This window comes from Dreissena polymorpha, chromosome 3 (genome assembly GCF_020536995.1).
Source record: "Dreissena polymorpha isolate Duluth1 chromosome 3, UMN_Dpol_1.0, whole genome shotgun sequence".
NCBI lineage: Eukaryota > Metazoa > Mollusca > Bivalvia > Myida > Dreissenidae > Dreissena > Dreissena polymorpha.
Window position 1 is genome coordinate 126,907,611 of NC_068357.1, and position 26,802 is coordinate 126,934,412.

General features: G+C 36.4%; 1 protein-coding gene across 2 annotated transcripts; it reads right to left on the reverse strand.

The window, feature by feature from the left end:
* On the reverse strand, positions 1 to 25,032 carry LOC127871363 (mitochondrial ribonuclease P catalytic subunit-like). 2 transcript variants are annotated; one of them, XM_052414178.1, is made up of 7 exons: positions 24,869 to 25,032; positions 21,674 to 22,598; positions 20,020 to 20,067; positions 16,498 to 16,726; positions 14,178 to 14,338; positions 4,442 to 4,634; positions 1 to 326 (listed from the first exon to the last, which is right to left on the reverse strand). In XM_052414178.1, the coding sequence occupies exons 2-7, from the start codon at positions 22,579 to 22,581 to the stop codon at positions 51 to 53; spliced, it is 1,815 nt and encodes a 604-aa protein (XP_052270138.1). In that variant the 5' UTR covers positions 22,582 to 22,598; positions 24,869 to 25,032; the 3' UTR covers positions 1 to 50. The 2 variants fall into 2 exon arrangements, with proteins under 2 accessions (XP_052270138.1, XP_052270139.1); XM_052414179.1 differs by lacking the exon at positions 4,442 to 4,634 and having other exon boundaries at positions 187 to 326.
* Positions 25,033 to 26,802: the final 1,770 nt, after the last annotated feature.

Below are 26,802 nucleotides of genomic sequence, written 5' to 3' on the forward strand. Positions count from 1 at the left end.
TACAGTATTGTATGTTAAAATTTAATTTACAGGTGTTTCATGCAATGTATTTATTTAAATTTCACACTGCTATCCTCAAGTTTTGATGTCATTCTCGTTTGAAGCTTATCTCTGGCCGCCCGTATTTTCATCACTTCCTCTGACTCATTGTAACCAGGCGGTTTGCGAATGCACAGGAAAGTATGTGGGGGGAACACTTTGTCTAAACGCGAACGTCTTTCAATGTCCACTGTCTCAGGTTGAGGTAATTTTTTCTCGCTCTCAAGTTTGTACGGGACATGCCAGTGAAGGTCGGACTCGTGGGTGACACAGCGAGCATTTGGGTACTGAAATGACAGCATACACAGACATTTGGGTACTGAAATGCACAGCAAACACAGACATTTGGGTACTGAAATGACAGCAAACACAGACATTTGGGTACTGAAATGCACAGCAAACACGGACATTTGGGTACTGAAATGACAGCAAACACAGACATTTGGGTACTGAAATGCACAGCAAACACAGACATTTGGGTACTGAAGTGCACAGCAAACACAGACATTTGGGTACTGAAGTGCACAGCAAACACAGACATTTGGGTACTGAAGTGTAAAACAAACACAGACATTTGGGTACTGAAATGACAGCAAACACAAACATTTGGGTACTGAAATGCACAGCAAACACAGACATTTGGGTACTGAAATAACAGCAAACACAGACATTTGGGTACTGAAATGACAGCAAACACAAACATTTGGGTACTGAAATGAGAGCAAACACAGACATTTGAGTACTTAAATGACAGCAAACATAGGCATTTTGGTACTGAGTGACAGCAAACACAGACATTTGGGTACTGAAATGACAGCAAACACAGACATATGGGTACTGAAATGACAGCAAACACAGATATTTAGGTACTGAAATGACAGCAAACACAGGCATTTGGGTACTGAAATGACAGCAAACACAAACATTTTGGTACTGAAATGACAGCAAACACAAACATTTGGGTACTGAAATGACAGCAAACACAGACATTTGGGTACTGAAATGACAGCAAACACAGCCATTTGGGTACTGAAATGCACAGCAAACACAGACATTTGGGTACTGAAATGCACAGCTAACACATACTTAATCCTATCCAACTCAGAAACAAAGTGAAAATGGGTATGTGCAAACAGCATAAAACCAGAACAGACTGTGTGTAACTCGCAGTCTGTTGAGCTTTTTTATGCTGTTTGCTGCTAATCAGTAATTAACCCTTTGCATGCTGGGAAATTTGTCCTCTGCTAAAATGTTGTCTGCTGAATTTCTAAAATTAGCATTTTCTTCGCTTCTTTTCAAAGAATACTATCAGAATAGCAAACAGTTTGGATCCTGATGAGATGCCACGTTCTGTGGCGTCTCATCTGGATCCAAACTGTTTGCAAAGGCCTTCAAAATTCGGTTCCAGCACTGAAAGAGTTAAGGGTTAGAAAAGAAGCCATTAAAACTTGATTCGTTGAATTAAGTAAGAAAAGTATTTAATTAAATGTAACTTTCATGGGTCATGCTTGGTCAAAAACTAGGTCACGGGGTCACTTAGTGCGTTTTAAACATTCAGCATGTTGTCCGCTCTGTAATGCAAGTAGTTTTCATCCAATCTTCACCAAACTTGGTATCTAGATGATCTCTAGGCCAAGTTTGAACATGGGCCATGCCGGGCCTAAAACTAGGTCATGGGGTCACTTAGTGCGTTTTTTTACATTCAGCATGGTGTCTGCTCTCTAATTCAAGTAGTTTTCATCCGATCTTTACCAAACTAGGTCAGAAATTTTGTCTAGATGATCTTAAGACCAAGTTCGAACATGGGCCTTTCTGGGTCAAAAACTTGGTCAAAGGGTCACTTATTGCGTTTTAAACATTGAGCATGGTGTCCGCTCTCTAATTGAAGTAGTTTACTTTCGATCTTCACCAAACTTGGTCTGAAGTTTTATCTAGATGATCTCTAGGCCATGTTCGTATATGGGCCATGCCAGGCCAAAAACTAGGTCATGGGGTCACTTAGTGGGTTTTACACATTCAGCATGGTGTTCCCTATTTCAAGTACTTTTTATCCGCTCTTCATGTGGGGGTATTTGTCATGTCTGTGACAAAGCTCTAGATTTTATATAATCACAAAATGAATAGCATTCGTGACAATCAGCTTAACAAGTTGCTTACAGGCATTTAGTGATTGAAATATTAATGACAATATGAACTGACTGGGATCTAGTGGTAAATATTTATCTTAATTCAATCTAACATCATGCAAAATAGTTTTTTTAATCCATCCTTTAACCCTTTACCACTTAGATAGGTATTTTGCCGCATTTGTAGTCCCTTTGAAAGCTAAATTTAATTAAAGACCTTTCTTACTAGATTCAAGTTTTAAAGGCTTTATTTCCAACCCTAAGATACTGATTAGCAGCAAACAGCATAAAACCTGAACAGACTGTGAGTTATTCGCAGGCTGTTCTGGCTTTATACTGTTTGCACATGGCCATTTTCACTATGCTTCTGAGTGGGATGCGGTTAAGAGGAAAATTCGTTAAGTAACTGTTGTATACAAATCTTTATAACCATGTGACCAGTGCAGTTTAATCCATTAATTCCTAGCGTCTAGAAAAAAAGACCTTGGCAAACAGCGAAGACCCAGATGAGATGCCGCATGATGCTGCGTCTCATCAGGGTCTGCGCTGTTTGCTTAAAGAAATTTCTGTAAGAAATATTCTAAATATAGAAAAAAATATACTAGACATCCCTAATTTTGTAAATAAATTGATCCAAATTAGAAGGATGGGAGAGTCTACTAGGCATAAATGGGTTAAACCAGAGCACTGTGCAGAAGACTACTGTCCCATGTAATGTACCAAATGTACAACATGTGATAAGTGTACTGTGCCTACTTACAGGCATCCATGACAGGTTTTTTTTCACCATTTTGGGAATGGGGCCGGGTCCCTTTGAATTGGGAACATTTGTGGCGTTTTGACTAAAATTGGGAAATTAGTGTTTTTGTTGTTTTGCTAAAAAATGCTTCAAAATTGAGAATACAAGTGTTTTTAGTATTATATTTACTAAGGTTGAACTTATATGGACAGGACGTGAACAAAATATTGAGATCTTAATAATTTTTTAATTTTTTCCGGAAACCTTCCATTTGGAATTTTTAGGTCTCATTTGGGAACAAAAGGGTCATGATGGCCCTGAATCGCTCACCTGACTTACCTTGCTACATCAACTTAAATTCTATCAGACCCATTACAATCCCAAGCCAGATTTCATTAATTAATACATTCTGACAAAATTTCATTCAGATGTGATGAAAACTGTGACCTGTTTCATCTACACAAGGTTTTACTAGAATTGGCCCAGTGACCTAATTTTTGAACCCAGATGACCCATATACGATCCAAAATCAGATATTATAAAGATAAACATTCTGACCATATTTCATTAAGATCAGATGAAAACTATGACCTCTATTGTCTACACAAGGTTTTTCTATGATTTGACTAAGTGAACTAGTTTTTGACCCCAGATGACCCAAAAACAATCCCAATCCAGGTTTCATCAAGATAAACATTCTGATCAAATTTTATTATGTTTGGATGAAAACTGTGACCTATTGTCTACACAAGGTTTTACTATTATTTGACCTAGTGACCTAGTTTTTGACCCCAGATGACCCAAATACAATCCCAACCCAGATTTCATCAAGGTTAACATTCTGACCAAATTTCATAAAGATTGGATGAAAACTGTGACCTCTACTGCCTAGACAAACAAATTGTTGATGGACGCATGCACACATGCATGCACAACAGACGCCAGACATCACACTGTCACATAAGCTTATCATGTCACTTCGTGACAGGTGAGCTAAAAATATACTCTTTTTTCCATTGGGAATGGGACCTATTACCGGACCAGATTTTGAATGAAAAAAGAGATGTGTTTGTCAGAAACACAATGACCCCTAATGCGCCGCTATTTTTTTTACCTTTGACCTTGAAGGACGACCTGGACCTTTGACCACCCAAAATGTGCAGCTCCATGAGATACACATAAATGCCAAAGATCAAGTTGCTACGTTCAATATTGCAAAAGTTATGAAGAAGGTTAAAGTTTTTGTTAAAGTTTTGGGACACACACAGGACACATACAATGACAGACAGGCCAAAAACATTAAACCCCGGATCTTTTGATGCGGGGGCATAAAGAACACTGCATGATGATTCCAGTAAAACCAAAAATCATGTACTTCTGAACAGGGGGTACCATTATCAAATACCGTAAACACAAATCCTGACTTGACGGAAAGTTTTGTCTGTAGTTAGCCTGTGCAGAGCACAAGCTAATCTGGGACAGTACTTGATATATGTACGACGTCCAAACGGGGCTTGATTGACCATTTAATCCCTACCTCAAACACAGATTTTTGTTTCCCCAGAGCAGATGGGATTTGCAAATGGCACTGTTTCTGCCAGAGCCAGAACAGGTTTTGGTTCGGGACATCCAACCGGGCGATGTGGTCACGGAAGAAGTCGCTTGAGGCCAGGTAGCAGCGCTTGCCACTCAGCATGGCTGCTGTGAGCCCGTACACATCATCATATGTCCTGCCATACAGAAACACTGTACATGTATTTACATGGCTTTTTTCCTGTTTTTTTGAAGCGACCTTGCCACCCCACCACTCCCTCCATTTTGTGAAAAAAATTGAATCGTGAACTGTTCAAAATTGTGAAAAAATTAGTCACAAACTTTCAAAAATTGTGAAAATAATAGTCGTGAACTTCTTGAATTTGTGAAAATTCGAGTGGCAAAGTTCTTGAAATTGTGAAAATTTTAGTTGCCAATTTTGCAAAATTGTGAAAAACAGCCATTCTCACAGAAGAAAAAAAAGACCTGATTTATTCTCCTTTATAATGAAGTTACTGGGATAAACATTTTGCTTGATCTCTTCTTCGTATTTCACTTGTGTCCATTTTGATTGAGAGTCGTACAGTGGTGCATGGTACAAGGTAGACATGAGACACTCAAATGTGCAGGTATAAAAGTAGGTTAAACAAGATTTGTGTTTGTCAGAAACACTATGTCCCCTTTTGCACCGCTTTGAAGCTATATATTTTAACTTTGACCTTGAAGGATGACCTTGACCTTTCACCACTCAAAATGTGCAGCTCCATGAGATACACATGCATGCCAAATATCAAGTTGCTATCTTCAATATTGCAAAAGCTTTCATTAAATGAGTGATTTTGACCCATATATTTGACCTATGGCCTTGAAGGATGACCTTGACCTTTCACCACTCAAAACGTGCAGCTCCATGAGATACACATGCATGCCAAATATCGAGTTGCTATCTTGACTATTGCAAAAATTATTGCAAATGTTAAAGTTGGGGCAAACAAACAAACACACACACAAACCAACAGACAGGGCAAAAACAATATGTCCCCAACTATAGTGGTGGGGGACATAAAAATCTTCCTCATTGTACTCTAAAGAGTATATAATAACAATACACATCACAAAACAACTCATATGTGTTTCAATATCTATAGTATTGGCATACAAACTTGAATTGTTACAACTAGAGCTTTGTCACAGACATGACGTATACCCCCACATACAGCATTTACACAGACTATTTTGCATGCTGTCTTTACAAAACAAGAGAATCTTATTTATGGCGATTTTTAAGAATTATTATGCCAGTATCATTTATAGCCATTTTGACCTTTGAACTCTTGAATTTTTTCACATGACACGCTGTCCAATGAATGTGAACAAAATTAATGTTAAGAGTAATTTTAAGATCTCACAATGAATGACATAGTTATGACCCGGGCAAGATCATTTATTGCCATTTTTGACATTTGAACTAAAAGTGTGACTTTGACCTTGGAGATATCGACGTTATTCTTTTGTGTGACACACCTTCCAATGATGATGAACAAAAGAGCCAAATGATTTAAAAATTTCACAATCAACTACATAGTAATGGCCCGGACAAGCTCATTTATGGCCATTTTTGACCTTTGAACTCAAAGTGTGACATTGACCTTGGAGATATTGACGTAATTCTTTCGCCAACACACCTTCCAATGATGGTGAACAAATGTGCCACATGATTTTAAAATCTCACATTGAACGACATAGTAATGGCCCAGACAAGCTCATTTATGGCCATTTTTGATCTTTGAACTCAAAGTGTGACCTTGACCTTGGAGGTATCAATGTAATTCTTTAGCATGACACACCATCAAATGATGGTGAACATATGTGCCAAATGATTTTTAAATCTCACAGTGAACGCCATAGTTATGTCCCGGACAAGCTCATTTATGGCCATTTTTTACCTTTGAACTCAAAGTGTGACCTTGACCTTGGAGATATTGACGTAATTCTTTCGCGCGACACACTGTCCAATGATGGCGAACAAATGTGCCAACTGATTTTAAATTCGCACAATGAATGACATAGTTATGGCCTGGACAAGTTAATTTATGGCCATTTTTGACCTTTGAACTAAAAGTGTGACTTTGACGTTGGAGATATTGACGTAATTCTTTCGCGCGACACACTGTCCAATGATGGCGAACAAATGTGCCAACTGATTTTAAATTCGCACAATGAATGACATAGTTATGGCCTGGACAAGCTCATTTATGGCCATTTTTGACCTTTGAACTAAAAGTGTGAACAAGACCTTGGAGATATCAACATTATTCTTTCGTGCTACAAACAGTCCAATGATGGTGAACAAATGTGCCAAATGATTTTAAAATCTCACATTGAATGACATAGTTATGGCCTGGACAAGCCCATTTATGGCCATTTTTGAACTTAAAGTGTGACCTTGACCTTGAAGATATCAACATAATTTTTTCACACGACACACTGTCCAATGATGGTGAACAAATGTACCAAGTCATTTCAAAATCTAACAATAAATGACATAGTTATGGTCCAGACAAACTTTCGGTTTAAAACACACTAAATGACCCTGTGACCTAGTTTTTGACCCGGCATGACCCATATTCAAACTTGACCTACACATCATCTAGGTACAACTTGTGACCAAGTTTGGTGAAAATCAGATGTAATTTTGGGACAGACCGACAAAGTGACTCCTATATAGCCCCCATTACCACTCTTCATAGGCGAATTTGGAACACTTTCCCATTTTATGGTGTGTGTTTTTTTTTATAAAGAAGGTCTCTCGAAATGAAAATTCAGCCCAGAGTGGAAAGTGTCACTAACAAGAGAGATCTTGATTAGATTCCTTAATTTGGAACTTTCCTGTCCATGGCTAAACAACAACCCTTAATGTTATTACACTTTTTCTAATAAAAGTGCTTAGCAATCACAGAACGTAAGAAACAAGAAATGTGTTTGTCAGAAACACAATTCCCCCCTATTGCGCTGCTTTGAAATAAAATTTCAATATATCATTTGGCAGGTTTAGAAATTATCTCCCTTTAAAAGCTTTTTTTTTTCTTTTTTTTATTCACTAAAGGACATAATGTATACATGTATATGATCATAAAAACAAAGTGATACCATGTAGCAGCAATAATGTTCAAACATGTTATACAAGATATGCTAATATATACTTTTTTGACCTTGTGTTTTCCTTTTTATTTAAAAAAAGGTTAATATGTATTGTTTTCTTTGGTTGTTTGTGATTTTTAAGAAAGAAAAACAACAGAATAATTATGAATAAGGATGAGTTGCATAAAGTGGGTAGAAAGCATACTGGACTTGTTTATAAAAGTTTAATGTGTTTTCCTTTTTGTTCAAATATATAAAGAGTATCATTGTTTAGGGCTATTTCTTTTTCAATTTGAATCTTTAGTTTTAAATTGATAAAACAGTTCATTGTATGTTTTTGTTTTCTGTATTTTATGCTGAATATAAAATATTTCATTAATATAATTATGTAATTCACAGCGTTATTAACCTCTTGTATTTTGAAGGTATTTACCCCTAAACTGATGTCTAAGAGAGATAGTTTAACATTTAATTTTTGTTTCTCTAGAAAGGTTGTCAATTGATTCCATAGAGATTGAATATGTTTACACTCCCAGAAAAGGTGTTCTATTGTTTCAATATGTTTACTACACATATCACATAGATTTGTGTTGGATAGGTTGCACTAAAAAAGATATTTATCTGTAGCTATGATTCTCTGGATGTATTTGTATTGAAAATTTCTCAGTGTGCTGTCAGTAGTTGCTTTATATGGCATGACTTATATTTGTTTCCAATTAAATTCTTGTTCTCCAAGAAGGTTTTGCGATTTAGTTTGAGCTTTGGAGATTTCCGCATGGTTTTTAATTTGAAGTGTGAAAAATATTTTGTTCGTTTTTTTTATTTTTATATCTTCAATAATATCATTTGGTAGGTTTGGGAGAACTGTTAGTGTGTAAATTAATTTAGGGAGCGCAAACGTTTTCAACACGGTGTTTTTTCCGATTAGTGTTAGTTGCTGCCATGATTTTAAACAATTTTTAAATTTTTGTAATTTAGGCAATATGTTTTAAGAATTGTTTCATTTTCATTGCATGTAAAGGTCATTCCTAACATTGTTGCTTCATCTGATGTCCAGTTGAATTTAATTTCTTTTTTAAGATGAATATTACTTTGTTTTAATTTACCTACTCTTAGCACAGTGCATTTACTTTTGTTTAGTTTAAGACCCGATGCCATTCCAAACAAGAGGGCCAAGATAGCCCTAGTTCGCTCACCTGAGAGGAGTCGGTTCATTTAATTTTTACCAAATGTCAAACTTGACCTAGATATTGTCCAGACAAACATCCTAGTCAAGTTTCATCATTATATCATCTGCGAGTCATGATCAATGTACCTATGAAGTTTCATGATCCTAGGCGTTAGCATTCTTGAGTTATCATCCGGAAACCATTTTTCTAAGTTGAGTCACTGTGATCTTGACAGCCATTGTGTGAATACGTTTTTTGGCACTGTGACCTTGACCTTTGACCTAGTGACCTGATAATCAATAGGGGTCATCTGCCAGTTATGATAAATACACCTATGAAGTTTCATGAACAGAGGCATAAGCGTTCTTGAGTAATCATCCAGAAACCATTTGATTATTTCAGGTCACCGTAACTTGACCTTTGACCTAGTGACCTGAAAATCAATAGGGGTCATCTGCAAGTCATGATCATTGTATCTATGAAGTTTCATGATCCTAGGCATAAGCGTTCTTGAGTTATCCAGAAACCATTTTACTATTTCAGGTCACTGTGACCTTGACCTTTGACCTAGTGACCTGAAAATCAAGAGGGGTCATCTTCGAGTCATGATCAATGTACCTATGAAGTTTCATGATCCTAGGCTTAAGCATTTTTGAGTTATCATCTGGAAACCATTTTACTATTTCGGGTCATCGTGACCTTGACCTTTGACCTAGTGACCTGAAAATCAATAGGGGTCATCTACTAGTCATGATCAATGTACCTATGAAGTTTCATGATCCTAGGCCTAAGCGTTCTTGAGTTATCATCCGGAAACCATTTTACTATATCAGGTCTTAGTGACCTTGACCTTTGACCTAGTGACCTGAAAATCATTAGGGGTCTTCTGCGAGTCATGATCAATTTATCTATGAAATTTCTAATCCTAGGCATAAGCGTTCTTGAGTTATCATCCGGAAACCATTTTACTATTTCGGGTCATCGTGACCTTGACCTTTGACCTAGTGACCTGAAAATCAATAGGGGTCATCTGCGAGTCATGATCAATGTACCTATGAAGTTTCATGATCCTTGGCATAAGCGCTCTCTCTTGAGTTATCATCCGTAAACCATCTGGTGAACGGACAGACCGACATGAGCAAAACAATTTCCCCCCTCTTCTTCGAAAGGGGGGGGGGGGGGCATACTGAGAAAACTGCCCCACTCCCAGCAGCCATGTTATTCAACTGACCTAAACCATTTTTGAACTTAACTCTCGTATCAAGGAAACAAATGTTCTGAGCAAATTTCATGAATATTGGGCCAAAAATGTGACTTCTACTGTGTTCACATGTTTTCACTACATACATATAGAGAAAAATGCCCCGCCCACTGGCGACCATGTTTTTTCACAAATCCCGACCATTTTCAAACTCGTCAGAGATATCAATAAAACCAATGTTTTGACCAACTTTCAAGATTGGCCAAAAATTGTGACTTCTAGAGTGTTTACAAGGTTTCTCTATGGCTAAATAGGGAAAACTGCCACTATATACATATAGAGAAAAATGCCCCGCCCACTGGCAGCCATGTTTTTTCACCGATCTCGATCATTTTCGAACTCATTTACAAGGTTTTTCTTTTTTTTGACCTAGTGACCTAGTTTTTGACCCGGCATAACCCAGTTTCGAACACGGCCAAGATTGTATTGGAACAAAGCTTCTGACCAAGTTTCATGAAGATGGGACAAGAAATGTGGCCTCTAGAGTGTTAACGAACAAATGTTAACGGACGGACGGACGGACATACGACGGAAAAAGACCGGTCACAAAAACTCACCTGAGCAATCAGGTGAGCTAAAAAGGTTAGCGATTCTATAAGATTATTGAATGAGTCACTACAGTCATTTAAAAAATAAGTTGCATCGTCAGCAAATAGGGACTGTTTAATTTCTTCGTCAGGTTCTAGCGATATTCCCTTTATATGTGTATTTGATTAGATATAGTGTGATAGATACTCGATGCATATAATAAACAGCGAGGATGAAAGTGGACATCCTTGTCTTACCCCTCGTTTGATGTTGAAACTGTTTGAGAGGAAGCCATTGTTAATAATTATTCTGTTAATATTAATATAAAATAGTTTAACCCATTTTATTAGACTTTCACTGAAGTTCATATTTTCTAAGCAAGAGAACATAAACGAATGGCCTAGTGAATCGAAAGCCTTTTCGAAGTCTGCAAAAAAAATGAGGCCAGAATTGTTTGGTTGGTTGAAAAAATTTATGCATTCTTGTATCAGACGTACATTTTCACCAATGTTACGTCTTTTAATGAAGCCAGATTGAGATCTTGAAATGATTGATGGTAATATTTTTTTTAATTCTGTTTAATATACTTTTAGTTGCAATTTTATAATCATTGTTCAGTAAACTAATCGGTCGCCAGTTTGATAAGGATTCTAAGTTTTTTCCAGGTTTTGGAATGAGTGATATTATACCTTGTTTTTGTAGTGTAGTTAAGTTTTTGTTGTTAAATAAATAGTTAAGTGACTTCATTAAATGTGTTTTAATATCATTCCAGAATATCTTATAAAATTTGTTTGTGATGCCATCAGATCCTGGACTTTTGTTATTTGCATTTCTTTTAGTGCGAGGCCACATTCATATTCATTAAGTAATCCGTCACACAATAATTTTTCTTCTTGATTTAAAGCATGCTGTGTATTTTTTAAGAGGGTGTTATTTTCAACATGTTTTCGTTTATAGAGGGTTTCGAAAAATAAACGTTCTTCTAGTATTTGAGTTCTGTTTGTTATATCTTCGCCATTAACTACTAATTTGTGTACATTTTTTTGTTCACTTTTACATTTTTTCAATGTTTGCGAAGTATTTTGTATTTTTTTCATTGTGTTCAACATGCTGTGCACGCGCTCGTAGTATTATTCCATTGAGTTGTGTATTATAGATTTCCTCTAATACTTGTTTGTTTGATGTTATTTCATTTTCAATGGCAGTGGTATCATTTGTGTTTGTTTCATGCAATTGTTTTTCAAGTGTTTCAATGGTTTTGATGGTTTCAGTGTCAAGTTTGTGTGTTTCTTTTTGTTTAAATGATGTGTATCTAGTTGTTGTGTTACGTATATTTCCTTTAATGACTTCCCATAAGGTGTTTGTGTTTGCATCTTTATTATTTTTAACTGTGTTTAATATTTCCTGTTTTATTTGTGTTTGAAATGTTGTTTCTAATAAGATGCTGTTATTAATTTTAAAGTATCCTGGGCCTCTTTCAGGTTGTATATTGTGCAGTTTGAGTTCAACTAGAGAGTGGTCAGTCATAAATCATGGTTTAATGCTACATGTGTCAATAATGTTGCAAAGTGACTCAGATATTTAAAAAAATAGTCTAATCTACAAAATATTGTTGGTTTTGTGTTTGAGTGCCAGGTGAATTTGCTTTCGTTTGGATTTACTGTACGCCAGATGTCAATCATATTGTAGTTTTCAATTATGTTATTCAAAATGTTTCTATTTTTAGAATGAGTATAAAGGTTTTCCTTCTTTTTATCTAATAATGGGTTCAGGACAGTATTGAAATCACCACCGATTTTAATATTTTTATCCTGGTTATTAAGTATAAAGGATTGTAATGTTTCGTAAAATGTGGAATCATCTATGTTAGGACCGTAGACGTTGATTAATATTAGTTGTGTTTCATATATTTTGATATCTATATTTGCTAGTCTGCCAATTATTATTTCGTTAGTTATCCACTGTGATCCCTATATTATTTTTTATCTTTCATCTTTTAAGGTTTGTGCTAAAGTATGTGTCAAGTGACTTTCTTGTAATAGGCATATACTTCTTTTTTTCGTCTAACCATTTGAAGATTTTTATGCGTTTGTCTTTATTGCATATACTGTTATATGCATTTGTAAATTAATAAGAACAAAGTTTTTTTTAATCAAAAATTTAGATTCTGAAAATAACAAACTATGAGAAACACAGTGATAAGGGTTGCTAGATATAATTACATACTTTATATTTGCTATATAGTTTCCAATATTTCATCGGATAAGGAAGGTCAGGGCTCGAAATTAACACTCGCACACTCGCTAAATGCGAGTGAAAAATACCGATTGCGAGTTAAGTTTTAAGCCACTAGAATTTGTTTGTGAGTAAAGAAATAGTGAAAAAAGAGTAATATTGCTAAATGCGCTCGACGTTGTGAACGCTAAACCGCAGGTCAATTTATAGAACGTCCGAATACCCATATGCGGAAGCTCGCACCTTGTATGTAGACTGGTGTACTTATAGTACATATATGCGGATGGTATTGGTACAAAGAACGTGAAACAGTCGATTATCCACACATGTTCATTATAAGAGACATAAAACTTAAACAGTCATGGCGTCGAAGCGAAAAATAACTAGTTTCTTTTTGCCCACTGATGGAAATAACTGAGCCCAGTTTCTCTTTAAGTTCTTCAAGCGTTTCCCTTATGATATTTTTTATGATTAAGCTGTCATCTTTTGTAAGAACAGTTGACAATTTTGAGCTGATCTCTTTTAAGCGCTTTTCGATCGATGATAGCGATTGATCTGCTGGCATTTCCGTTTCTTTACTTGTCATGAAATTAGTCAGGCTTTTCTGGTTCGATATAGCTTGGTCGGTCGTTTTCTTTTTATAATGTCTCTTAGTTTGCTTTGATGTTACGGGTGTTTCAAAAACTGGTGGTTCTAAATGGCTATCGTCTCTTAAAGCACTTTCACTTGCTGTTGATGAATGGGGTCTTTTATTAATTGTTTGTGGTCATAACCACGTGATTTTACTTTTACTTTAATCACAACAATCACGATAAAAGAAAAATAAACCTCTGGCTCGGTCACCCTCGACTGATCTTCTGTCATATTGTACCGTATTGTACCTATTGTCTGAATTTCAATAGCTTGTCACACTGTTGTTTGGTAGGTTATTCGACAATTAAACTGTTCAATCATGCGTGACAAACTAACTGTAAACTGGTGGGTAGGTCTAAAATTTTCAATAAATTGGATACCCAACCTGCCGCATTATACCGGTAGAGGAAAAGATTTCAAACAAACTACTAATAACTTTATGATGTAGTTTTCTAAATTGTCATACTTGCGTTTTGCTCATTATCCTACACATTAATCCATTCATTTTCACCATAAAATATCACTTTAAAAGCTTATTACATGTACTTCCCTTGGATTGTATTTTTTGACTTTTGACCCTGAAGGATGAATGTGCAGCCTCATGAGATACACAAGCATGCCAAATATCAAGTTGCTATCTTCAATATTGCAAAAGTTATCGCAAAACTTAGTTTTGGGATAGAATGAGAGACAGACAGACCAAAAACCATATGCCCCCGATCATTCGATTCGGGGGCATAAAAATCATAAAATCAATTAATTGTCTAGCTTACTTTCTCGACACAGTAAATACGATACAACTTTTCCTGATGCGTTCCACATAGGCCTTTGGAAGGCAATTCGTCCGCAACGTTACATTACGATGTATAATGAGAATTTGCTTCCCCTGGTTGCGCAATACCTCGAGATCAGACAGGAAGGCATTCATTATTTGCTACAAAAAAGGAAACACAAGCATAAGTCATTTAAACAAGTCTTGAATTATCTCTTAAATAAAGTGCTGAATTCATTAACTCTTTCAGCGCTGGAACCGAATTTTGAAGGCCTTGGCAAACAGTTTGGATCCAGATGAGACGCAACAGAATGGGGCATCTCATCAGGATCCAAACTGTTTGCTATTCTGATAGTATTCTTTGAAAAAAATAAAAGAAAGTGCTAATATTAGAAATTCAGCAGACAACATTTTAGCAGACGACAAATTTCCCAGCATGCAAAGGGTTAAATGCACATGCCCCCAAGGGAAGCATTGTAAGAGTTGATTCATTTATTTGAATGAGCAGGTCCGAAATCCCACCAGTAGGTCAAGGTCAAGATGAGGTCAGGTGATATGAGTGTTCTGAGTGATTGGTTGAAGTATCAAAGCTGTTTAGTATAAAGAAGAATTAATATTAATCAAAAGTTAAATTTGGATTAATAAAAAAATGTTTTGAACTACTAATAATTCAAAAGTAGGTCAAATGAAGGTGAACATGATGAGTAATTCAAGAGTAGGTCATTTGAAGGTCATGTTGATAATTTTAATGTTAAGAGAATAGTCTGTGCATGTGTCTTTGCTTTGTAGAAAGCATAATAAATGTAAATGGTACGTGCAATTTGTCTTAATAAAAAAATTGGAACTTCTGAATTAGTCCAAAAGTGAGTCCATGTCAGGTATCAATGCGGTAAGGGAGATGTTATGTTGATATTATCAAAGCTTTATGGTAAAAATTATTAATATTACACAAAATGGTTAATTATAGGTTAATCTCTTTAAAACAGAAGGACAGATGGAAAACAAATGGTCAGTCAAAAAAGTATATGCCTCCTGCATTATTTTATGCCAGGGTAATAAATAATAAATTTGTACTAACTGACCACTGATAATGTGTGAGTCTCACTTCCTGACCACTGATAATGTGTGAGTCTCACTTCCTGACCACTGATAATGTGTGAGTCTCACTTCCTGACCACTGATAATGTGTGAGTCTCACTTCCTGACCACTGATAATGTGTGATTCTCACTTCCTGACCACTGATAATGTGTGAATCTCACTTCCTGACCACTGATAATGTGTGAGTCTCACTTCCTGACCACTGATAATGTGTGAGTCTCACTTCCTGACCACTGATAATGTGTGAGTCTCACTTCCTGACCACTAATAATGTGTGAGTCTCACTTCCTGACCACTGATAATGTGTGAGTCTCACTTCCTGACCACTGATAATGTGTGAGTCTCACTTCCTGACCACTGATAATGTGTGAGTCTCACTTCCTGACCACTGAAAATGTGTGAGTCTCACATCCTGACCACTGATAATGTGTGAGTCTCACTCTGGGATAAGAGTCTTCATGTGTGAGTGTAAAGTGTGGTCCCAGATAAGATGCTTTATGTGTGAGTGTACAGTGTGGTCCCAGATAAGATGCTTTATGTGTGAGTGTAAAGTGTGGTCCCAGATAAGATGCTTTATGTGTGAGTGTAAAGTGTGGTCCCGGATAAGATGCTTTATGTGTGAGTGTAAAGTGTGGTCCCAGATAAGATGCTTTATGTGTGAGTGTAAAGTGTGGTCCCAGATAAGATGCTTTATGTGTGAGTGTAAAGTGCGGTCAAAGATAAGATGCTTTATGTGCGAGTGTAAAGTGTGGTCCCAGATAAGATGCTTTATGTGTGAGTGTAAAGTGTGGTCCCAGATAAGATGCTTAATGTGTGAGTGTAAAGTGTGGTCCCAGATAAGATGCTTTATGTGTGAGTGTAAAGTGTGGTCCCAGATAAGATGCTTTATGTGTGAGTGTAAAGTGTGGTCCCAGATAAGATGCTTTATGTGTGAGTGTAAAGTGTGGTCCCAGATAAGATGCTTTATGTGTGAGTGTAAAGTGTGGTCCCAGATAAGATGCTTTATGTGTGAGTGTAAAGTGTGGTCCCAGATAAGATGCTTTATGTGTGAGTGTAAAGTGTGGTCCCAGATAAGATGCTTTATGTGTGAGTGTAAAGTGTGGTCCCAGATAAGCATGTGCACTCCGCACAGGCTAATAAGGGACAACAATTTCCGCTGATAAAAATATGTGGAATTATTTCTGTGAACATGAAAATTGCCTTCATACATCAACTTTCTTACTGAAAATCCTCTGGCTAACGCAACATTCTCCCCATCGATGACGTAATCAAATGGCCCACAGAACGTCAGCATCTTCTTGAACTGTAGATGATCTCCTGGCTCTGTTGTGTAGAAATGGTTTTTAGTCCCAAACGCCTGCATGGCAAGATGGTTGCCTAGGCATTTTATTTGGGAGTCTGTGAATGGCTGATCCTTGGTCAGGTATTCGCCGCAATGATCACACTGCCATCTTTAAACAAGAGATGTGATCGTCAGAAACACAATGCCCCCTATTGCGCCGCTTTGAAATAAAAATTCAATATATCATTTGACAGGTTTAGAAATTATCTCCCTTTTAAAGCTTATTACTGTCTATGAATTGTATTTTTTGACTTTTGACCTTGAAGGATGACCTTGACCTTTCACCACTCAAAATGTGCAGCTTCATGAGATACACATGCATGCCAAATATCAAGTTGCTATCTTCAATATAGAAAAAGTTATTGCAAAACTTTAATGCAAGGTTAAAGTTTTTGGACAGAATGACAGACAGGCCAAAAACAATATACCCCTGTTCATTCCATCCGGGGGCATAAAAAGAACACAGTGTTTGTTTATGTACAAATGCCTGGCAACCATGTTACATAGTTTACATTGTATACATATGAGCCACGCTCTGTGAAAATGGGGCTTAATGCATGTGTATAAAGTGTCGTCCCAGATTAGCCTGTGCAGTCTGCACAGGCTAACAGGGACAACACTTTCTGCCTAAACTGGATTTTTACTTAAATGATACTTTAAACAGAAAATATCATTAAAGCGGAAGGTGTCATCCCTGATTCGCCTAAGCAGACTTCACAAGCTAATCTGGGACGACACTTTAGGCACATGCATTAAGCCCCCTTTTCACAGAGCACGGATCATTTATACTTAGCTAATGTGACTGAAATATGTTACAGTATGAAACAGCCATTTTACTTTGTTATTTTACTTTAAACCCTTTCAGTGCGGGAACCGAATTTTAAAGGCCTTTGCAAACAGTTTGGATCCAGATGAGACGCCACAGAACGTGGCGTCTCATCAGGATCCAAACTGTTTGCTATTCTGATAGTATTCTTTGAAAAAAATCGAAGAAAACGCTAATTTTAGAAATTCAGCAGACAACATTTAAGCAGACGACAAATTTCCCAGCATGCAAAGGGTTAAAGATGAACAACTAAGGATCATCGCAGCCCAGTTTGATTCAAGTCAAATTCAAGTGGTTTCGGTGATATTTTCCTCAATTGATGTAACATTGCAGCACATCTTTATTATACTTGTAAAACAATTAATAAGGACTTGCACAGGAAATTGCTCATACATACAATTAGCCCTTTACCACTGAGATATTTATTTTGACGCGTTTGTAATCCCTTAGAAAGTTAAATTTAATTTAAGACCTGTTTTACTAGATTCAAGTTTTAAAGGCTTCCTTTTTCAACCCTTAAATACTGATGAACTGCAAATCACATAAAACCTGAACAGACTGTGTCGAGTTACTTGCAGGCTGTTCTGGTTTTATGCTGTTTACACATTTTTACTTTGCTTCTAAGTGGGAGAGAGTTAACTTAAAGGGCAATATTAACATCTTATATGGTATGCAATTCCAAAGTACATAATATGAAACCATAGCAACATAGTAATATAGAAATGGATATGATGGTTATAATTAAACACCCTATAGAAACACTTACTGTTGAGTTCTACATTCTCATTGAAGAATAGGATGTTTGTGGGTGTGAGTTAGAATTTCACTGTAAATGTGTAAGAAACAAGACATGGTCTATTGGACAACATGTTAGTTTTGTTACTGAATTTATCCTTTAACCTCGAAGTGTGACCTTGACCTCTTACAAGATAAGTGTTAAGTGTGCGAGCGTTCCATAATTGGTCACGGCAGTTATTGTGACCCGTTTTTGGTCACACTGTGACCAATATTTGGTCACAGTGACCAATTTCTGGTCACAAGTGGAACCCCGCGGCTATATAAAGTGACCAAATTTTGGTCACAAGGTTCATTCTAGTTTTAATCTTTAAAGAGGTAACCTCTATCATGTTTTTCTCTAAAAAGTAAGCTTAACATTAACAAAAGTAACTTTGGTATTGAACCCTTGAATTTTGAGACATAAGTAATAGCTCATAGCCTCATACTAAGTTCTTTTAAATATTGAGTAATTGAACTATTAAATCTAACTTTAACTACCGTATTAGATTTAGAGGAGCGTCATTGAATCTTTGACATCCATTACTATTATGTGACTACGCTACATTGTCAAGAACGTAAAGTCTGATGAATGCCACGTATTAATTAATGTATCTGATGTTAACATTTTGTATATCAGTACACAATTATAACTGTTTAGTGTGAATAAAACTGTTGAACATTTTGTACCGGAATTGCGTTATAAATTTAGTACCACGGAACGCAACAATATATGGCAAAGTTATGATTGAGGCAAGAATTTTAACTATGTTTTATGATGGAATTTGACCTTTGACCTCTTAGTGTTACCTTCACCTTTGAGGTGGAAAGTTATTATACAATCCATCATATAATACAAGTTATGGAGAAACCTTTGAGAAAGGCAGAATGTTTGACAAATGACATGCCTTCATAAATGGGTAAAATTTGTGCCAAGTTGTTTTTGGCATTGAATCAAGCCTTTTACTGACCATTTCAGGGAAAAATGAAATTTCAGGATCAGGAAATTTTTTGCGTGATTTTTTTCCCCACCTATTTGGGAAAAATATATAACTTTTCATATAACTTTTTATTATTATAAAATTAGAAGAACGAAATCTCATGTATTATAGTTATAAAGTTTTAGATGTAATTAAAATAAAATTGAGACAGAATAATCATAATAATTACAACTCTTTCTTAGAAAAAACAAATTGGGGTGAGGGGGGGGGAGGGTGAAATTGTGATTAGAAAAAGTTGCATATGATAACTAGATACAAATAGTTATAAAGCTTTTACTAAAGCCATATAAGGAAAAATACCATGCCCCCTAGCACCCATGTTTTTCAACCAATCAGAACCATTTTCGAGCTAGTCTTGAGAGATATCACTGGGACAAATGTTCTGACCTAGTTTCATGAAGATTGGACAATAAATGTGGCCTCTCGAGTGTTAACAAGGCAAATGTTGACGACACTGTATGATGGACAAAAGGTGATCACAAAAGTTCACCATTGATCACATTGTGCTCAGGCAGGGACATATAAGTCCCTGGCTCAGGTGAGCTAAAAATGCAAATATTAAATCATTATAAAACCAGTGTATAACGACTGTCCAAGACTTCCTAAAATGAGACTCAGAAACCTTGTGGTTGTGTCAAAATCATCTCTGAATAATAAACAATCCCTTCATTTACTTATTCCTTTTTTAAGATCAGAATGTCGGCACGTGTAAGCATCCAAAAATCATGCCACTCATCATTTTGATTGAATACATCCACAAAAACAAAACAATCTGAAATTATTTCTTCGACATTTAAGTACCTGGACTGCTTGTTGATTGTTGTCAGAGCAACACTGCCAGGAGATAACCTACAACAAAAGATTGGCACAGATATATATTTCGCTTGCTCCATGAAAAAAAGGGCTTTATGCATGTGCGTAAAGTCTCGTCCCAGATTTGCCTGTGTGGACAGTCCAAAGTCAGAAAAAGCCGTCAATGATAAGCCTGTGCAGTTTGCACAGCCTAATCTTGGACGACACTTTACACACATGCATTAAGCCATGTATCCCAAAGCAAGGCTTTTATGTGTAGCAGGACGAGTTATTAAAAGAGCACTTTTACTGTCTTGCTCAAGGAGCTAGCTGGATAGTATTTAACCCATTTATGCCTAGCATCTAGAAACAAGAAATGTGTTTGTCACAACACAATGCCCCCTCATGCACTGCTTTGAAAAAAAAATCAATATATCATTTGGCAGATTTAGAAATTATCTTCCTTTCAAAGCTTATTACTTCCCTAGGATTGTATTTTTTTAACTTTTGATCTTGAAGGATGACCTTGACCTTTCTCCACTCAAAATGTGCAGCTTCATGAGATACACATGCATGCCAATTATTAAGTTGCTATGTTCAATATTGCAAAAGTTATGAAGAAGGTTAAAGTTTTGGGACACACACACACACATACAATGACCAATGACAGGCCAAAAACAATATACGGTACCCCGATCTTTCGATCCGGGGGCATAAAAAGGCCTTGGCAAACAGCGTAGACCCAGATGAGACACCGCATGATTTGGCGTCTCATCAGAGTCTGTGCTGTTTGCTTAAAGGAATTTCTGTAAGAAAAATTGTAAATATAGAAATAAGTATACTAGAAATCCCTAATTTCGGAAATAAATTGATCCAATTTAGAAGGATGGGAGAGTCCACTAGGCATAAATGGGTTAAAAATCTTTGATTGGTAACTTGGTAAGTGTGGTATCTTGGCATAGTAGATTACAGAACAGAAGTATATTTAACTCTTTCAGTGCGGGAACCGAATTTTGAAGGCCTTTGCAAACAGTTTGGATCCAGATGAGACGCCACAGAACGTGGCATCTCATCTGGATCCAAACTGTTTGCTATTCTGATAGTATTCTTTGAAAAAAAAACGAAGAAAATGCTAATTTTAGAAATTCAACAGACGACATTTTAGCAGACGACAAATTTCCCAGCATGCAAAGGGTTAAATAAAAGAGCATCCCTCACACTCAAAGTGTTTGGAGTTAAAATTCAATTGAAGGCTCACATTTGTTGAGAGACTGTCAAATTTGTTTTTCCTACTCTGTCTAAAATTATGTTTACTCTTACTGAATTTCAAAAAGTACTAAGTACCGGTGTACAGAAGAAATTCTAAATTGCCTTCAGAGTTATGGGCCTCGATATGTGAATGTTGCATGTTGATCCCAAAAACATCATGAGTAAAGTTTCATTTAAAAATCTGTATTAGTTACAGAGACTCGTACATGTTGCATGCAAAGTTGACACTATCCCCTTTTATGGTATTTCCCGTTTAAAGAAAGTATTTTCTTAGCGAAAATCCATTTTAGGTTGAAAGTGTTGTCCCACATTGGCCTGTGCAGTCTGCACTTGCATTAAGCTCCATTTCCCCAGAACACTGCTCAACTATAGACCTTTACCTGTTATGACTTACCTATTGAAATGTTTCTGCACAGCAGCTGCTTGATAATCTTTGAGGTACATGTTATGAACTTTCAACAGCTCCAACAGGACATCATGCCCATATAAACCCCTCTGCCATTCCTCAAATAACAAGTCAGCAATCGTATCCAACTGCTCGCTGGGGTCAGTATTTCGAACGTGATACTGATGCAAAAACAGGAAGAAAGTGTGGTAGTCTTTATGTTTTAGGGAGGCCCTCAGAATGTAAAAAGCGCTTGAGATGAATGCAGGGTCATCCACAGGAAGCCATTCATAATATATTTTTGCCTTTTCCCAGACACGAGTCTGTGAAACTGCATCGATCAAAAGCGCGCATTCTCTCCAAAGCATCTTTAATTTTGGATCCTTTTCCAAATCAACAAGTTCCTCTAAAACTAAGTCTTCATATTTCGTGCAACAGGCAAGCATGAATTGCAAAGTTGTAGATATAGATGTCTTCTCTATATGTTTCAGAAATTCCATTAAAGATTTTGCTAATTCTGGCTTTTTCTGAGTCGAAGCCATTTTCATCAAAGAATGATCCATGCCCTTAGCAAAATTTGGATTGTCTTTCTCAATTATATTTCTTAGTTTGGTCCATTCCTCAAGGGACAACTGGAAATCATCCCTTAACATGACTTGATCATGAAATTGATCAAAAATGTCACTCTTTTCATTCCTAAACCTTACATGTTTTAACTGTATTGATACGGCACTTAAAAATGTGTTATACGAATTACAGGTCGAATTAACAAGACTTTTCCCGTTTATTTGTGTGTATCTGTCCAAAACATATCCTCTATGTATTATCAGTGGAAAACACCATAGTTGCATGTGTCTGTTCAGTAGTTGATGATGCCTTGCCCAGAGATTTCTTCCAATTCTACATGAAGATATCATCTTGCATTAACTGCGTTCTGAAATTCAAGTAATCACAGTTTATATCATAACCACATTATCATACAATACAGAAATTATAATAAAGTTTTAGCACCTGCTTAACCCTTTACCACTAAGATTCGTATTTTTACGCATTTAGCAGCAAACAGTGACTGCGAGTTACTCGCAGGCTGTTCTGGTTTTATGATGTTTGCACATAGCCCAGGGTTTTTTATCTGATTTTGGGGAAAGGGCCTGGCCTTTTTTGAGGGGAAAAAAATCGCGCAAAATGCCGGATTTTTGGGAAAAAAATCACGTGAAACGCCGGATTTTGGGGAAAATAACTTATTATAAGGAAAGTCTTAAATAATCAATTCAACATATTTTGCTGTTTTTAAAACAAAATCAAGGCAACATATAATTTAATTATGCAATATGTTATATTTTCTACACTGGATCAGGTTAACTTATGTATTTAAAGTTAAAAAAAAAAAAAATTTTTTTTTTTTTTTTTAGGGGAAAAATATGAAGTCTGGGGGAAAATTTACCTGCTGAGGGGAAAAAAAATCTGAGGGGAAAGGGCCGATTTTCGGCGGGTCCCAAAGAAGGAAAAAAAGCCCTGACATAGCCATTTTCAATTTGCTTCTGAGTGGGAAAAGGGTTACAGAGTGTTTTTTTTCATTCAAAATCGGGTCTGGTACTCGGCCCCATTCCCGATGGAATAAAGTATATATATTTCCCAAATGTGAACTTAAAATTCCCAATGGAAGGTTTCCAAAACAAACAAATATTTTTTTTATATCTCAATATTTTGTTCATGTCCCATCCATGTAAGTTCAACCTTAGTAAATAGTTGCAATAATTCAACTCCTTACTATATTGACCCTCCAGGTCGCTCTGAGCTGTACGTATGTACTCATTAAAGCTCAGAGCATTCAAGAAGAACTACCTAAGTAAATATAATTATGAAAACACTTATATTATCAATATTGAAGCATGTTTGAGCAAAACAACAACAACACCAATTTCCCAATTTTAGTCAAATGCCTCAATTTTTTCCAATCAAAACGGACCAGGCCCCATTCCCAAAATCATAAAGGTGAAAAAAAAACAATGCAGGATTAATATGCAGCAGCCAGTCATGCCTCTTCAGTCATCAGCGACATATGAGCTTAGCTCATGGAAAACAGGGTTTCAGGAACTTTTGACTTTTATAGTATTTTTCTTTTATAGGAAGTCTATCCTTTGGGACAATCCAATTTAGGCGGAAAGTGCTGTCCCTGATTAACCTGTGTAAAATTCACAGGCTAATCTGGGATGACAATTTACGCACATGCAGTAAGTCTCATTTTGCCAGAGCAAAGCTCATAAACAATACATTTAATTTAAACTAAGCATTAACAATTTTGGGAATTCGAATCGCAGTGGATATGGTGACCGCCTAGCGATCGGGATGTCACGGGGGTTCCATCCAAACTGTGAGTGTTTTTTAGATCACTTCTTCTTCTTTTTCCGGATTAAGTGCTGGGCTCCTCTTGAGCATTGTCACACAATGTGAATATGAACATAAGTGAAAGGAACATCGGTGCAGTTAAAATCAGGTTAAAAACAACTTGCTCTAGTGTTACTCATGCAGCACACCCATCCTTGTCTGGAAGACCTCAAGGGACGGGGCTGACATAACTTCTTCAAGTAAGCTGTTCCAAAGTCAGATTCCGGAGGGGAAGGAGAACTTGTAGGAATTTACGCTTGTCAATGGCTGTAAGAATATGTTGGCGTGGCCCCTGGTGTGTACTTTAGTAGGGATCAGTATGTGCTGGGCTCGGATATCTACCAGGTTGTTGATGACTCTGTACATCATGACTGCTTTGGTATGTTGGCGGCGGGATGCTAAGGTGTCCCAGCTCCACCAAAGACACCAAGTACTGGTTCTACTCAGGCCCCAGACTCATTGAATAGTCAATTTGCGTCAATGCTCCAGAGGGCCTTGCAATTAATGGGAAGAAGAAGAAGAAAACGAAGAAGATAAATGTGATAGCCCTGCCCCTATCAACATTTTGTTGTTGCTGTTCATCCGTAAACAAACCAAGTGACGAGAGTGTTAAGTCGCATTTGTCTGCATACGAGTTAAGATAATCTGATTAAATCAATCTTCATGCAAAATTTAGCATTTAACAAATAAAAGGCAAACAAATACTCGGATATTAAGTTCTACTTAAATTGTGTCCGAATATTATCATCCGAAATTTACACAAAGCCGAAACGACGTCGACTTAACAACATATAGATATATCAAAATAAAAGTTACCTTTTTATATGTGTCGAGATTCTGTTGTTAAATTATGTAAGGTCAGCAGTATCACTAAAATCATCTCAATCTTCTTCAATATTGTGTACCTAAATAAAAAGGCATGACTTTTAAGTGCATACGCACCGGATCATGTAAACTTCGGTTACACTACACATATGTTTTTTGTCAATGGACTTGAAATAGACAAGAACAATCTTAAACAAAGACGTATGTCCTGATTTTTTTTTTTTGTTAAATTAAAAACAATGATTTAAGTTTTCTTGTGTCCTTTCTTTACTTTATAGTCGCATATCTACTGCATTAAATGCATGTTATGAAGTACACGTATAATAAACAACACAATCGTGCTTGTAGATATGATTTTTACTACTTGAGATCACATCATATCTGTCCTCGCATGACTTATTATGCATTTATGTAATCGTCATCGAAACATGTGGTATGTTGATATTTGTTTTAGACGAAGTTTCATTTCCCCGCATTCAAATATCAAGGCGCTGAAGGCACTGAAGTTGATCGCTTTTGCATAATTTAAAACGCAATTCATTTTTTTAATTAATCGCTTTACAAAACTTTTGATTTTTGACCCCATATACAAATTCAAAATATACAAGAAGATCATAATGAAAATAAATAAATAATAAATATGCGAGCAATACTTTTTACTCACGAATTAGGTTGTCACCAAGACAGTCCTGTTGACCCGTACATTGTTGTTTATGCATTACTTAAGTTGTAACCCAAGCCGTTCACACGGTGTCAACAACTCTTACCTAAACATAGGTATAGAGCACTCATGCGCCTTTTCGGCAAAGCTGTTTTACTTAGCTTTTCATCTTAATGACTTTTACATAACGCCAGCAGACACGCATGAATATTTTCGAATATTTCATAAGCTGATTCGATATAAAACCTCTGAACGTTGGCTACATCACTGTGTCTGTGCTCAGCGCAAAGGATGTTGCACTGTTCAGTGAAAGGAATTCCGGACTACTCTCTGAGTGTTCAAACGACACAAATTGTGTCCCAGTTACAATTACGCGTTAGCATCTATTTCGCAGAATTTCAATTTTGCTTCAAAGATGAGAAAATAATTATTACCAAAATAGTATAGTGTCACGATAAGAAGAAAATCGTTTAATTATCAACCACAATGTTTGCAGTACTCCTTCAGCACGTCTGGAAATCGTTCCTGAACGCCTGAATAGGCTGCCTTTATTTACAAGTTTGCTATTTTGAATTCAATTTTGTATCGAAAAGCATTGTGCTAAAATGTGACATTTACATTCGAAATGAGATTTTTAATGACCCTCGTCATGCGAAAGTGGGTCTTATTCCATATGCGCCCATCATATATATAGCCCACTCTGACTACTCATCTCTCAGTCTGGTCAGGAGATACATAATGCGACCCTAACATATTGAGTGATTTTATAGCGAACGGCATAGCCTCTGACCAGACTGCGCAAATGCACATTTTGAGTTTAAGAAACGCTGGTCGAAACGCATTTTCGCATGACGCGGCTATGAAAGTGTGATTTAAATGTGTTGAAATAAAACTGCGTTTAAATCAAACATTAACATACGATATATTTCGATAGTAAAGAAATATACCCGGTACTCATAAAAAGGCATGTGAAGACACATATGATGTACACTCCCGTAGTTTTTTTTTATCTTCTTACACTAATGTGTGGGTTGACACTGACAACACACATTTCATGCGGTGATTATGCAAACAATAAATGAAAAAAAACCCACAATATTTAAACTTTTGTTTTCATTTTATTTATTTATTTAGAAAACTAAACTGCAAACTTTATTTCAAAGTCAGCGTTTACGTCGACTACATTTTAAAAATATATTTCTTGTTCTATTTAGTCGCTTTCGGTTTTAGCGATTATAAAGCATTTTTGAGGTTGTCTATAGCA

Bases quoted from the DNA above. Each gene is read 5' to 3' on its own strand.
- LOC127871363 (XM_052414178.1), bottom strand. From the start codon at position 22,581: ATGATATCTTCATGTAGAATTGGAAGAAATCTCTGGGCAAGGCATCAT. The intron at 14,339-16,497 runs GTAAGAAAGTTG...CCTTTTTTGTAG, and splicing joins CGTTAGCCAGAGGATTTTCA to CAAATAATGAATGCCTTCCT. The intron at 327-4,441 runs GTAGGGATTAAA...CTGTCATTTCAG, and splicing joins AACAAAAATCTGTGTTTGAG to TACCCAAATGCTCGCTGTGT.